Source organism: Chrysemys picta, chromosome 1 (genome assembly GCF_011386835.1).
Source record: "Chrysemys picta bellii isolate R12L10 chromosome 1, ASM1138683v2, whole genome shotgun sequence".
NCBI lineage: Eukaryota > Metazoa > Chordata > Testudines > Emydidae > Chrysemys > Chrysemys picta.
In genome coordinates, this window is record NC_088791.1 from 29,925,912 (window position 1) to 29,941,793 (window position 15,882).

The following is a 15,882-nucleotide window of genomic DNA, read 5'->3' on the forward strand; positions in this document are numbered from 1 at the left end:
TGCTGCGCCGGGGCCCCCCTTAGCCCGAGGCCCTGGGCTGCAGCCCCTAAAGTCCCTGCTTATAGCCACTAGTTACTTTACCTTTTCCTAGGGTATCCCTTTGCCCACATGCAACCACCAGATAGTTGTTACTAAGGCCATTCCATTCAAAGAACTTGTTTACATGGGGCTGCTAAGGTCAGCAAGCCTCCCTGCCTCAGGAACTAAGAGTCCCCAAATCTCTCCCAATTTAGGTCATTAAATAGGCCAAAGAGTTCATATTTTATACTGAGAAGCATGTCATAATAGGGTGGTTACAGTGATCTTTAAAGATACCACAAGTATTGTCATTTTTAATGTTTTTGTGCTGTAAGAGAAAGACCGTCATATTTGTTCAGTGCTGATGCAAACAGCTGCTAGAGGAAGCCATTTGCAGTGCACAACGAATTTTATTAGTCCTACAAAATGCAGGAAACTATGCAACATGCTCTGAAGTGCCATCTATTGGCACTGTATTTATTAACTATTTATATCTATGTAGATATAGAGCACGCCTATAATAATATTCTACCGAGAGCATGTAAAGCAGGGGTTCTCAAACTAGGTGTCATGACCCCACAAAGGGTCGTGAGGTTATTACACGGGGGGTCGCGAGCTGTCAGCCTCCACCCTCAAACCACACTTTGCTTCCAGCATTTATAATGGTGTTAAATATAAAAAAAAATGTGTTTTTAATGTATAAGGTGTGTCACACTCAGAGCCTTGCTGTGTGAAAGGGGCCAATACAAAAGTTTGAGAATCATTGATGTAAAGTCATCCATCAGTGGAAGTGTCTATACCATGCTGGTAGTACAGATACTTACGAACTGCTCCATTGTGAATACGAGCAGACATGCTCACTATGAGCCTTGCACACACTTCAGGTAGAATATGAGATCCAACTTCTGAAGCAATTTCGACACAGTGATACTGCTGGTACTCCTCTAGATCTTTTTGACTGCACAGGTTCTCCACTGAACTGATTCTGGGAATAAGTCCAAGCTTTGGAGTTGACAAAGAAAGGAAAGGGCGTTCAGAAAACTATAGTTTACCAAACTCTGCTACTTCATGGCTGGAAACCCTGAGCTCAGCCATTGCTAGACCTTCCATTTTACTGTTCCATCACCCAAATCCACATTTATTCTAAGGTTTTGGGTGTTGCCCTAGATTTTGAGATAAATGAGTCTGCATTATGTATATAAAAAACCAAATTATGGTATGTCCTCAGAATGATGTTTGTACAGAACTGCTGCTGAAGTCAACGGTAGCTGCATTTGTGAATCTAGAGGCAGAATTTGGCCAACATTTGTACATGCATTCTTGAGAGAGAGAAAAGTAGTTTGAAGAATTGAAGTCCAAACTTGGTCATTCTCCCCCCTTCCCCCACCCATCAAACTCAGTTTTACGAAGATTACCAGAGAAACTGATGTTAAAGTATTTTAAAATTTTATCTGGAAATGAGCACAAACCAAATACCCACCTCCAAACGTCCTTGAAACTTGGGAAAAGTTTGGATATAAATTTCAAGTGTGACTCCCAGCTCTGCACTGAACCATTCCAAAACTCAAAATATGAACACTTCTGGGAAAAATCAGATCTAAATTTAGATCCAAACTCCAGGATTCACCTCTACGCATATCCAAAATTTTCCATGAGGATCACACATATTAGCTTAGATTTTTTAGAAAAGCTATGCACAAAGACCTGTGTGCATTTACCCTACTAATGATTGCACTTCATCAGTAAATGAACAAATGATCAATTATACAACCAACTGGCTAGTAGCATGTGCAATTACTGTGACTGGACATACGGTTATAATATTCAGACACAGAAATTAGTACACAAATACAAATCTGTATTTGAATATGAAAATATGTACACCCAATACAAATGAGTGTAACCACAAGCAAGCTTTTCTGTTTTTCTTTTTAATAAAATTTGATTTTAAATGGTTAAAATAAGAGTTCTAAAGGCTGTTCACAAAATATTTTGAATATGCCTCTGTCAAGAAGTATGAAACAGGTATAAATATTACTAAAAGGAAGTATGTAACAGGATTACTTACTGAATCAATCAAGATGTATGACATAGTCTTTGGATCAGAGGCAGAAGGCTGTGATAAATAAACATCTACAAAATACTCTACTCCTGGGTCTAAGCAGACAGGAGTATGCAGAAGTGCAATTCTGTTTAGAAAGAATAAATACAGGAGTCAGTGTTCCTTTATCTGAGAGTTAATAGGTATAAAGTATTTGCTTAAGAAAATATTTAAAGGATGTAAACAAAGATTTGATAAGTCTTCTGTGTTGACATGCCTTATTACATACAAAAGGTCAGGAGAGACTAGATCCTGTGTGGGAGTTTGAGATGGAGGAGTGTGCAATTGACTGGGGCTCCTATCAAGGACAACAATACAAATAATAAATAATAATCGGTTGGGTGGCTTAATTTCACCGAAATAAGTGACAACCATTCGGTCACTGTAATGATTCACTGTAGAGTGATTTTTAAGATGATGAACTTTTAAAAACATTCTATTTCTTGCTGGTATCCCAGTCCTGGATCTGCCACGAGCAATGTTCACCTGGTCATTCTGAGGATATTTGTGTAACTCGTTATTCACATTTGTGCACTTCCTACCATTCTTTGGCTGAGACATTAAACTGAAGTTGTTTCCTTCTGTTAGCTATGGAAGTGCAAGTTAAAAACCTTAAGCAGTTCTGAAAAAAGGAGACGCCAGGGACATCCTTGGGGTCTCTTGGCCAATATTTCATCTCTTTAATGAGGTAGTTTCTAATGCCCAACATTGTGCCTGAGTTATTGGTCCCGTAGCCAAAAGGGTCACTGTTAGGAGCTGGGCCTGCATTCCTTACTCAGGCAAATCTTTGACTTATGTGGAGTTTTGCCTGAGTCACGACTGCTGCATCAGGCCCTCAGATTGCATACTACAGCTGCCCGGTACTTTGGTGTAGCAACAGTGCGAAAGGCCACATGCCCTGTTCTAATTCTGAGTACATTCCATTCATATTCTCATGCATCTATCTCTTTGCTACAAAACGCCTTCGAGAAGAGCATTTGAACACTGAATATTTAGAGTTGTAAAGCAGGTAACATCCTCACCTCTTTGTAGCTGGCAGAGCCAATGCGTGTGGCTCTTGCAGAAGTGCCTTGTTTCTGCAGCGATCACTTGTCAAAGCACCAGAGGGGTTGACCGCAATACTTCCTATCCAGTCTTCTAAAGACTATACATTTGGGAAGAAAGTTGTGATAGTTTTCAAAAATACCTGAAAAATTCGCTTTTTCTCACATGCACATCAACCTGCCAATGTTACCGAGAGTCAAGCTAAATGATAACATATTGCAGTAATAACCACCGCATTCCCTTTTGTTCATTACATGGTATTTTTTAGAATGTTCTTTACTGAAAAGTGCAAGAGAGAAACAATGATTAGTATAATCCAAAGAAGTTAGAAATGGAGGGTCAGCTCTTGAGCTGGTGTAAATGGGTACAGACAGTCTGTACTGGGCTAGCTTGATTATCACTTCAAAAGTTTTTTTTCTCTTAATTAATTGGCCTCTCAGAGTTGGTAAGACAACTCCCACCTGTTTATGCTCTCTGTATGTGTGTATATTTATCTCCTCAATATATGTTCCATTCTATATGCATCCGAAGAAGTGGGCTGTAGTCCACGAAAGCTTATGCTCTAATAAATTTGTTAGTCTCTAAGGTGCCACAAGTACTCCTGTTCTTCTTTTTGCGGATACAGACTAACACGGCTGCTACTCTGAAACCAGTCATAAGTGATAACCAGAATGGTGGTTTTACTGTCAATATCTGAGAAGTGAAGGAAAAAAGGATGTTCAGCTGGGCCATGTACAACTGAGCAACTCACATGTGGTTTATAGGAATAATTGCCAATGGTTTAATCACATCTAAAATGATTATGCATTTTTCAAGTGTAAGACATGTGGGCACAAGACAAAGTCTAATCAGGGGACACAGATCAGGAATTCTGGAGGGTGAGGTCTGCCCAGAAAATACTCCCCAGTTCTGGTTCTGTTTTGTTTTATGAATGACAATGGTATGTGGTGCGGGGGGAATCATGTGGGGTCAGTGGTGCAAGTAGAATCCATTTCTTACCGGTACAGGGGGAGGGGCATCAGCTAAAGGGGGCATGTGGCCTCCCCACATGACCGTCCATGTGACTCTTCCCTGCCCCACCCCCAGCCCGGGGCCCCATGCTCTCCCTGTCCCCTCCCCATGATCCATCCCATGTTACCTGGGGGGGAAGGGGGAGGGCTCAGTCCTCCTCCTGCTGCTCCCGAGACTTCAGAACCGCAGCGGGGAAAGGAGCAGAACGTGGAGCGGCAGCTCCTCCGGCGCAACTCTCTCGCCCCCAGCCCTGCCCCCTGCCCTTCCACTAGGATGACCAGGTGTCCGGTTTTCAATCAGAACACCCATTCGAAAAGGGATCCTGATAGTTCCAGTCAGCACCTCTGACCGGGCCGTTGAATGTCCGGTTGGCAGCACTGTGCAGCGGGGCTGTCAGGCTCCCTGCTAGTCTCTGCACCATGCAGCTCCCAGGAAGCAGTCGGCATGTCTGGCTCCTAGACTTAGGGGTGGCCAAGGGGGTCCGCATGCTGTCCTGCCTTCCGCCCACAGACACAACTCCCATTGGCCACGTCAGGGCAGGGGACGAACTAGCGCAACTCGTGAGCACTCAGCAGGCGGTTGTTGAGGGGTCGTGGCACACGCCTCTCCCACTGCTGCCAGCCCTCTTTCTCATGTTCCTGTGGCTGGGCTCGAGCTGTGGTGCATGCCCTATGGTGAACCACGGTCTCTCACCCCATCGCCAGCACCCAGGAGTTTAAGGTATTTATCCCCATCTCCGAGCGCTGGGAAAGGGGCTGCTGGAGGAGATGGGAGGAGAACGAGACAAACCCAGTGCCCAGCCCATCCTGGCAGGCTCACAGAGTCAGGGGCAGGCTTGGCCTGGCAGCACCGCCTTCACCCCAGCAGCACCGCCCCCCCCCCCCCCCAGCCTGGGACAGTCCTCCTGAGTTCACCACTGGCCCCAGCAGCCCTGAACTCTGGGCAACTCCTCCCCCCCAAGCCCTGAACCCCCATCAGTGCAACCCTCCCCATCCCAACCCCCCCGCATCCCCATACCCCTCACTGTATCCCTCCCCAACTCCCTGCACCCCCATATCCCTCACTGTATCCCTCCCCGTCCCAGCCCTGCATCCTTTACAGCGCTCTCCCACCCATCCTTTCCACCTCCCAGAGCTGCTACCCTCTATGTCCCTCACCCCCCACAGCCCTGCACCCTATTCACCTCCATACACTGCTGCACTCCCATTATGTCCCTATACACCCCTGTGACCCCTACATCCTCCTGCACCTGTAGCCTTCTGCCTCCCCCTGCATCCCCATCCACCCCACATACCCCCCACACCCCTCCTCTCTCCTTCACTGCCCCCTCTCACCACCACCCTGCTCTCGTCCTTAGCCTCTTTCCCTCCCCATCCTCTCTCCTCCAGAGAACATGTGTGTGTGTGTGTGGGGGGAACCCATCGTTGCCCTCTCAGAAGGACAGTGTGTGCTCCTAGCTAGCATGTGCTGCCTGTGGCAGCATGTGCACTAACCAGCTGTGGCGCACAAGTGGGTCTGGTAGCCGGACCCTTGTCCTAGCGCTAGGTTGGTTATCAGAGCCTGTTGATGCATAATTACTTCCCCCCTACAGGCCACTGTGAAGCACATGGCAGGTTTTTGGCCCTATATATTCTATTTATGGGACACAAATATGATAGGATAAGGCTGATAGTTTTGCTCCAAACCTTTGTAGAAATCAGCCCCATTTGAAAACAGATGTGTCAGTCCAAAGCTCTTGTTCTTCATTTGTCATAGTACTGCCCTAGAACAGCATCTCTTAGGAAAGTATTAAAATGGTGAATTAAAAGTCTGAATTCAAATACCTCAGGTTCATAACGAAGAGCAATATCAAAGTCCATTGCAAAGGGAATGTTGCTGATAGTAAATCTTAATCCAGCGCCATTCAGGACACGGGCAAAGCCAGGACCTGTCCATGTGACAGGTTTGCCAGGGGTGGGCTCCCTGAAAACAATATCCAGAGCAGAGTTCCTCCCAAATTGAACCCAGCCCTGCAAGAAGATAGTGACATTGTGAATAACAAATACAGGAAAAGGATAGGTGCTTCTGCTGCACAGATTCCTAGTTTCTGCAACTAGTCAGCATCATTTTGTAAACACGCTGAAGATCTGGTCCTCTAAAAAAACTCATATATATAAATTAAAGTTATAGTCACACCTAGAAAACCTCTCTTGCTCTTTGTCTGGGGATTGTGGGAGCTTCTGGAAGTGAGACTATGTCTTTATGTGCTTTGTGCTCTAGCTGGGTTTCTGTTAGTCGGTTTGGTTTGGTTACTTTCGGTTTCTTTGTTTCAGGGGTATTGTTGGTTCCCCCCTTTTTTCCTTGGAGTGGGTGGTTTTCTCCATGGGGTTCACTTTAGATGGGTTTAGTGGTTTGACCTGCAAGCGTGGGGTTCGGGGTGTGCCTGCTGTCTCCTGCACTGCAGAGGATGTGTTGCTGAGCGTTGGTAAGGTTATTGGCTGTGCTAATATAAAATCTGCCTCTCGAATAAGCAAATCTATAGTGACTTCCCTGGCCCAGGAGCAGTTTGTGAATCATTTAGTACAGTCGGGACTCTGGGTCAAGGAGTCTTTTGTTCAAGTATTTCCCTTGTTTACTCCTGCTAATAAAGTAGTTTTTTCCAATGTCCCCCTTCCTTCACAATGAGACATTGGTATCTGCTCTCTCCCACTATGGGAAGATAGTTTCTGCTGTTAGGATGATTCTGTTACGCTGCAAGAACCTAGATGTGGGGCATGTTGTGTCATTCTGCCACCAGTTTTACACGGTTCTAAATAATCTGCAACAGCCCTCGAACCTAGTTTTAATGCACCACATAGATTATACAATATTTGCTACCTCTGAAAACATGAAATGTTTCTAGTCTGGTGACTCCGGTCATTTGAGGGGTTCCTGCCCATGCAGTGCTGGATATGGGATCCCCTGGAGAGAATGTGGAACCCCAGGATAATGGGCAGGGGGCTGGGACATCAAGGGACCAGCACGAAACAGAGCCTGCATCTGCACTACCAGACTCTATTCCCCCCTCACTGTAAGTGGTCTGCCATTGTACAGGGAGGAGCACCCCCCCCCCCAAGCACATCTCTGTTGTGACCCCATCATTTGTGCAAGGACAGAAGTGAGTCCTGGAGGAGCAATTCCCTGCAGAGGAAGCAGAGACATGCTCTAGAGATGGGGGTGAAGAACAGACCAATCAGAGGGATTTATGGAGAATTATTTCCAAAAGGTCTAAGACTTTGGAAGCCCCTGAGCTGCTGGCAGTGGCTGGAGATGGAGCTGTGTGCCCTGAGAAGGAGGATAGCCTTGCACTGTGAGGTAGCACCATGCTTGAAGCATCCAATGAGGTACTGTCTTCCCTTGGCATGGTGAGTCCTCAAGCCCCCACTCCTACATGGTTGCACTTATGGGTCCCAGCCTAAGGCTGAACTGCCTACCACTCTTGGGGCAATAGATATGCCAGCTACTCCCACTGAATCTCCCTCCTGCATGAATGATATGAATGTTCCAGCGGTGGCTCAATGTTCTTCTGAGCTGGTTGAGTCTGAGGGAGATGAAGAGGACAATGATGATCTCTCTGACTTCTCACTGGTTCCTGATGTCCCAGTCAGTCAGCTACATAGGAAGGGTGGTACAGTGAGAAGGAGATTAGTGACTTTTTGGATAGCACTAAAGGGAAGCAGTGAGTTGAGGTTGGGGCCTATATTCTGATATCCTGATTTGCAGTGCTTTGTTCACTCTGCCGCCTTTGTCTTGAGAGATACCTTGGTTGATTGCAGGAAACATTTCCATCTCAAAAAGTTGTTGAGTAAAGTGAGGAAGCATGCAGGGGTTGTTCAAGATATACAGGCCTCTCCATGGCTTATTTTGTTCAAAGTACTTCCACTTTCCATTGTTTCTCTCTGCTGTTGGCTCTTTACTAGTCACTATGGTGCTGCTCAATTTTGGCTCTCTAAATAGTAATGGGTGCCGGGGTGGTCATAAAAGGGCACAACTCTTCGAATTTCTCAGACAAAAATGGGCCGATGTTGTCCTTTTGCAAAAGCCGCACTCAGACCCTTATAAGGAGGGGAACTGTTTGAAGGAATGGAAAAGTGAAACTTTCTTGAGCCATGGTTCCAATGTCACTGCTGAGGTAGCTGTTCTCTTTTCCCAGGATGCTGGGGCACAGATCTGCTCTGTGAAGGAGACTATGCAGGGGCGGCTTCTCCAGGTGGATACACATATTGGCACTATTGTTTTTAATCTTTTTACTGTGTATGACCCTATTCTGGGGCGAGATTGTGTCTCCTTTCTGTAGACACTTGCCTATTCCATGCTTGGCTGTGACCCAGATACTACTATTGTGCTAGAAACGGATTTCAATTGCACTGTAGATTATGTTTTAGACAGGAACCATGAGGAGCCAAACCCTCAGTCAGACAGGGAACAGTACTGTCTCCTGCAGACCTTTTGATTAGTAGATGTTTGGAGGTCCTCTCACCCCACTCTTAGAAAGTATTCTTAGCTGAACGCCCAGCTCTGGATTGATTACACGTTTTATACATTGACTTGCAACTTGGACGCTTTCTGGCTGACTTGGTGTGTTAACAATATTTTGAACCTGGTGATGATAATTAAGGCTACGATTTAGTCACGGAGGTTGCGGAAGTCACAGAATCCGTGACTTCCAGTGACCTCCGTGACGTCAGCCTGCAGGGTATTCAGGAGCTGCAGGGTCGCCCACTTCCAGTGGGTGCAGGGAGCTGCGGGGTACCCCTGGGCCTCTGGTGGCCCCTGGAGCTCCCAGCTGCCATGGGCGGTGGGGGAATCCCCAACCCCCCGGCTACCCTGGGTGGTAGGGGAACCCCCAAGTCCCCGGCCGCCGCAGACAGCGGCGGAACCCCCAAACCCCAGTTGGCAGAAATCCCTGGCTGCTGGCAGGGCAACCACTGAGCCCCTGGCCGCTGCGGGCAGCAGGGGAATCCCTGAGCCCCTGACAGAGACCCCCAAGTCCCCAGCCACCGTGGGTGGCGGGGAAATCTGAGCCCTCGGCCAGAGAATTCTGTAGCTCCCAGTTGTGGCAGGGAAACCCCTGCAGCTCCTGGCCTGCTGCTGCCGGGGGTACTCTGCAGCTCCCGTCCAACATGGGAGGTGGGGGCACCCCACAGCTCCCGGCCCCCACGGGCAGCGGGGGGGACCCCCAAAGCTGCAGGCAGCAGGGTACCCGTAGCATCCAGCTGCTGCAGGCAGCTCCCAGTCCCTGCGCAGCTGCCCGGCTTCAGGCGATGTGGGGACCTGCAGATCCCCATTTTGTCAGGTATATTTTTTATAAAAGTCACGGACAGGTCACGGCTTGAATTTTTTTTTTTTTTGCCCGTGACCTGTCCGTGACTTTTACGAAAAATATCCATGACAAAATCTTAGCCTTAATGATGATGCTTTAGTGATCCATATTTAATCTTCACTTAATGTTTAATGTGTTTTGCTTTATTTCATTCATGCCTTTTTGCTTATATATTGCAATTTTATAACATTTTAAAATACTTTTAATGTAATTTTATGTGAATAAAGGTGTCATCTCTCTCTCCATCTCTTTCTCTCTCTGTTTTCTAGATATAACTATCATCTATATTAAAATAGGGTTAATAGACATTTCAGGCTGTTTACTCACAGACACATTTTTTTGGGCAGTCTATAATCCATGACTGCAGATGTTTATAATTGGAAAGCTGACAATGGCTTAAATTGCAATGACGCTAATAGGTATGATGCAAGTATCCATGTAAGTCTCAGAAGTTGAAAATGAGCCCCCTACTAGGCTACATTTTTCTTTCTAAATAAATCTCTGAATTTAAGCCTACAGCTTGCCCACTAAACATGGCAAAATAAGTCTGTCTGTGTGTGTGTGTGTGTGTGTGTGTGTGTGAGAGAGAGAGAGAGAGAGAGAGAGAGAGAGAGAGAGAGAGAGAGAGAGAATTATAAAATATCCAGCCCAATTGTATATGAACAACTGAATTAATGTATCCCATTTGCATAAGGATTCTGATACACAGGCCTGTAAATTCCAATTTCATAGTCACCAATGGTTTAACCCATTCCCTAAACCAAAACTCTTGTTGCAATATTAAACATTAGCAGCATTTGTTGCAATTCTTTGTTGAACGATTACTGTAGTATCAGTTTACCTGTTCCAACCCCGGTTTTCTTATGCTTCGTTTCTTGCTCCTGTTTAATACAATATTTCCATTTTCAATGGTGAAATCATATCCTTGCTGCTGAAAATATACATCACACCTTGGTAAAGCTGTTGGTTTAACCTGAAAAAGAAAAATGGATGATTTATGTGACAGCGCAGTTTGAACAATCCTTAAGCATATATGGCTATGTAAAAATGAAAATCCAAACAATAGGCTATAGTCTCTCTTGGAGTAAATGGGTGCAGCTCCAAGAATGTGGTCCAATAAGCATTGAAAATATCTCTTTTTCGCAATGCATATGTCTTCACTGCAAAAAAACCCCTTGAATTAGCTAACTTGGGCTGAAACAGTTGTGAAGACACAACACCTCAGCTTTTAACTTGCGTTAGCAGCTCAAGTTCAACCCCAGAGTCCCCCTGGAGTTGCTAACATGAGTTAAAAGCAGAGTTGCCATGTCGTCACTGCTGTGTAACCCTAGTTAGCTAACTTGAGTTAAGAACACACTTTTATCTGCAGTGAAGACACAACCACCGTTCCAACTAGCTTTTATTGCCACATAGACAACTGGCATTCCACACTCTGTCCCAGAAATCTGTTTTCTATTTCATTACTGGAATGTAGGTTGATTACTGCTTGTGATTATAGCTGATCATTTTCAGATATGCCAAGCAAATAAATATTTTTTTTATTATCCCCTGCTTGTGGCTTCTCAAGGACACTTAGAGAAGAAACATTTGTAGAAATCTTGGCAGAAGAAGAGAACACATTCCAGTAGAACCAAAGCTTGCATTATGGATGCACAACAGCAATGCCTATATTAAGTAACTATTTTAAATCAATAAAAGACATATGGACTGGCTCAGTTATGTGAACTTTTGAAGAATCTGGACTAAGTTCAGAGTCAGTGTATGCAGTGGTGTAAGCGAGCCTAAACAAGTCTATTAGAGCTCATGACGTTGCACCTCATAATGCTTTAGAAATATGCTTATGAGTGTAAATATGACATAACTGGAATATGTTTTATGTTAGATATGCCATGTAACATAACTTTGCAAAGGTTATGTTCTACTGATAGACACCTTGATAGACACCAATCCACATCTGAGCTTTCCTGGGAACATTCGGGCTAACATGTGGGCAATGGCTCAGACTGTAGAGAACTGAGTCAGGGATCGATTTTGGGATCAATCTTATTTTTTTTTTTTATTACTGACCTTGGCACAAAAAAAGTGGGAGTATGTTAATAAAGTTTGCGGATGACACAAAGCTGGGAGGTATTGCCAATACAGAGAAGGACCGGGATATCATACTGGATGACCTTGTAAACTGGAGTAATAGTAATAGGATGAAATTTAATAGTGAAAAGTGCAAGGTCATGCATTTAGGGATTAATAACAAGAATTTTTGTTATAAACTGGGGATGCATCAGTTGGAAGTAACAGAGGAGGAGAAGGACCTCAGAGTATTGGTTGATCACAGGTTGACTATGAGCCGCCAATGTGATATGGCCGTGAAAAAAGCTAATGCGGTCTTGGGATGCATCAGGTGAGGTATTTCCAGTAGAGATAAGGAGGTGTTAGTACCATTATACAAGGTGAGACCTCATCTGGAATACTGTGTGCAGTTCTGGTCTCCCATGTTTATGAAGGATGAATTCAAACTGGAACAGGTACAGAGAAGGGCTACTAGGATGATTCGAGGAACGTAAAACCTGTCTTATGAAAGGAGACTCAAAGAGCTTGGCTTGTTCAGCCTAACCAAAAGAAGGCTGAGGGGGCGATATGATTGCTCTCTATAAATATATCAGAGAAATAAATACCAGGGAGGGAGAGGAATTATTTAAGCTCAGTACCAAAGTGGACACGAGAACTAATGGATATAAACTGGCCATCAGGAAGTTTAGACTTGAAATTAGATGAAGGTTTCTAACCCATCAGAGGACTGAAGTTCTGGAACAGCCTTCCAAGGGGAGCAGTGGGGGCAAAAGACATATCTGGCTTCAAGACTAAGCTTCTTGATAAGTTTATGGAGGGGATGGTGTGATGGGATAACCTAATTTTGGCAATTAATTGATCTTTGACTATTAGCAATAAATATGCCCAATGGCCTGTGATGGGATGTTAGCTGGGGTGGGATCTGAGTAACTACAGAAAATTCTTTCCTGGGTGTCTGGCTGGTGAGTCTTTCCCACATGCTCAGGGTTTAGCTGATCGCCATATTTGGAGTCGGATAGGAATTTTCCTCCATGGCAGATTGGCAGAGGCCCTGGGGGTTTTCTGCCTTCCTCTGCAGCGTGGGGCCCGGGTCACTTGCTGGAGGATTCTCTGCACCTTGAAGTCTTTAAACCATGATTAGAGGACTTCAGTAGCTCAGACATAGGTTAGGAGTTTGATACAGGAGTGGGTGGGTGAGATTCTGTGGACTGCATTGTGCAGGGGGTCAGACTAGATGATCATAATGGTCCCTTCCCACCTTAAAATCTATGACTCTATGAGTCATGCATGAATATATGACTTGCCCATGTGACTCCAAAACTCCATCTTGTAGCTGTAATTCTACACAGGGGGAGAGAGGGGTTTCCACCCACAAGAGAGACTGTATAAAGCCCTGGAAAACCCCTCCATTTTGTCTTCAGCTGGCTCAAGAGATAGCCTCTCCAAAAAGATCCCCAAAAAGATGCCTGAAAGAAACTAGAACAAAGGACAGTAACTACACGGGTGTGAGTGATTGCTGGACCCAGACTAGGAAGAAGTCTAATCTGTCAAAGAAGCTTATTGAAACATCTCTGAGGGTAAAATTTACCTGCATTTAGTTTCTTACTGTATTAGGCTTAGACTTGCGTGTTTTATTTTATTTTGCTTGGTAATTCACTTTGCTCTGTCTGTTATTACTTGGAACCACTTAAATCCTACTTTTTATATTTAATAAAATCACTTTTTACTTATTAATTAACCCAGAGCAAGTAATTAATTCCTGGGGGAGCAAACAGCTGTGCATATCTCTCTATCAGTGTTATAGAGGGCGAACAATTTATGCGTTTACCTTGTATAAGCTTTATACAGAGTAAAACAGATTTATTTGGGGTTTTGATCGCATTGGAAACTGGTTATTTGGGTGTTGGAGACAGGAGAACTTCTTAAGCTGTTTTCAGTTAAGCCTGCAGCTTTTGGGGGACGTGGTTCAGACCTGGGTGCGTGTTTGTAACAGACTAGTGTGTCTGGCACAACCAGGCAGAGCACTGAGGTCTCAAGCTGCCAGGGCAAATGGGCTTAGAGGTAGTCCCAGCATATCAGGTGGCAGTCCTAAGGGGGTTTCTGTGACCCAGCCCGTCACAGAGCTATCCTAAAGCTGGCATTAATGAGCAGAGGAAGACCCCCACCCCTCACATACGGGAAGCCACAGATGGGATAGAACCACTGAAAGGTTCTTTCTAATCAAGTGCTGTGGCCAGAGATGAAGGCCTGTGCCAGGCACCTCAGCACTCCAGAGTATCCAGCTGCTATCATGGCCTCTCGGGCTCTTTGGCAGCTGGCATAAACCTTCAGGATGCTCTAATTTACACTCAGGACTGGCCAGGTACCTGGACAACTCAAGACTGAAGGAACACAGAGGACACCTGTGGGCACCTCTCCACACTTCACCAAGGGCTCCCTGGTTACAGTCAAGGACTAGGGCCAGGGAGTGTCAATCAGTGTAATTTACACAATGAGGAGTGTCATTTAAAATTACAGGGGAGGGTGAGGAACCCACTTTACATGAAATCATCTTCCATCCTCCTTTTGGTTGCTTTCCCTGCTACAGCACTCTCCCCTTTTCCCTCAGCATTCGACTGACACCAACCTAGACTGCCTTACACCAGTTTACACCACCTTACGCGTTACCTCTGAATACCGCACCTAAAAGTGAAACATACCAAAGGTGCAGATCCGGAAAGTGGCTTTGCATGCTCTGCTTCATAGATATAATAATCCAATGGTAAAAAGAAGTAGCCTGGGGCTGGTTCTGTACATTGACGGCCCACAATGTTAGGAAGACAGTCACACTGCCCATCACTTGATGAACACCTGGATGAACAGGTGGGAAAGAAGAGGTGTAAGAGTCTCACCAATGCACATTTGTTAACACCATACACAGGGGGTAGCTATTCTATCTTTGTTTTTATTCTTATTGTTCCTTTCACTATAAAATTAACTCAATTTTTAAATATTTTTCCAGCAACCACTATTTCTTGCTTGCAATGCTGGAGTTTATTCCAGTGCTTCCTTATTAATCATTTGGGAAAGGTATGTGTCTGTCACCCTTGCTTGCTCTACCAGTTCCACAAACTGAATCATGTCCTGTATTCACTAGCTTGGTTTTACCTAACAATGTGCATAGAAACATACTGCAGGAGTTGCTATATGGGACCAGACCATGCACTCTAGTAACCTTTTTCCTGGAGTAATGAAGACCCTGACACAGCAAAGTATAGGGCCAATGTTTTCAAATGTGAGTGGCCTAAAGTCCAGCATTTTTTTAAAGCAACGGAACTCCATGTGAAAACCAGGCTATTTATTTAGGTGCCTAAACATGAATGTAGGAACCCAAGTTCAAAAATATTGTTCCAAACTGTACAATGTTGGGGGCCCTGTGCATCGGGAATCAGGTTGGGGTGGTTTGTACTTTCCATTTAACTGATCTTGCATCTTAATGATTTAAAATTTGATTCAGAGAAAATATAAGGGCATGTCTACATAAATACTTACTGCGTAGCAAGCTAAGGTGTCAATCTACAGCTGTCCAGTGTGCTGCGCACAGACTGTACACATGGACCCTGCTGCTGCACACTAGAAGTTCCCTAGTACGTACTGACAGTTCCTGGTCATACTCAAATCCATTTAAACATCGCTAATAAAGTCACAAAATCTTATACACCAGGGTGATTTTACATTGCTCACACATAATGAAACTCTGTCTCTAAACTATCGGTTCTTGGTTTCTTCATTAACCACGAGATCCCTATCAAAAAGGTGCAATATATGCTAGTGTTAATTCAATACAATCAAAAGGAGAAAGATACTTTAAAATGAGAACTAAATGACTTACAAGTTATTGTGGGCTCCACCAATGTCACAGCCACACAGAGAACAGCCATATAAATTATTCCCAAGCCCCCAGTATCCTACCTATGATAAGAAAGGAAAATGTATTGATTTTTGACTGTGACTATTTAACAACTTAAATTACAACAAAAACCCCAACCCTTTCTGACTAAGAAGAAATTACTCTCATTGGGACTCTCATTCATTTTCTTTCTGCAAAAGCTGGTGCTAGCATACTTGGCTGCACAAATGTTCACAAAAAGGACCAATCACGGATGAAGCTCAGTCATTTAAAATTTCAAGTGAATATTCATAGACAATGCTTTTCAATACTTGTCCAACCCTAACTATTCCCACCTATATTTTCAGCCATGACAGCTTCCCCCATAACATAACATAAAGGGCACAAGCCATCAAGTGTTTTTAACAACAG

At 44.6% G+C, this 15,882-nt stretch overlaps 1 protein-coding gene across 1 annotated transcript in view; it reads right to left on the bottom strand.

The window, feature by feature from the left end:
* LAMB4 (laminin subunit beta 4) overlaps positions 1-15,882 on the bottom strand; it is an 83,240-nt gene that overhangs the window by 32,325 nt on the left and 35,033 nt on the right. Inside the window, exons 13-19 of the mRNA XM_024110205.3 lie at positions 15,454-15,533; positions 14,282-14,432; positions 10,357-10,488; positions 5,998-6,183; positions 3,142-3,263; positions 2,087-2,207; positions 843-1,020 (exon numbers count right to left, since the gene is read on the bottom strand). Coding sequence (XP_023965973.2) covers positions 843-1,020; positions 2,087-2,207; positions 3,142-3,263; positions 5,998-6,183; positions 10,357-10,488; positions 14,282-14,432; positions 15,454-15,533 — 970 coding nt within the window. The remainder of the gene's footprint in view (positions 1-842; positions 1,021-2,086; positions 2,208-3,141; positions 3,264-5,997; positions 6,184-10,356; positions 10,489-14,281; positions 14,433-15,453; positions 15,534-15,882) is intronic.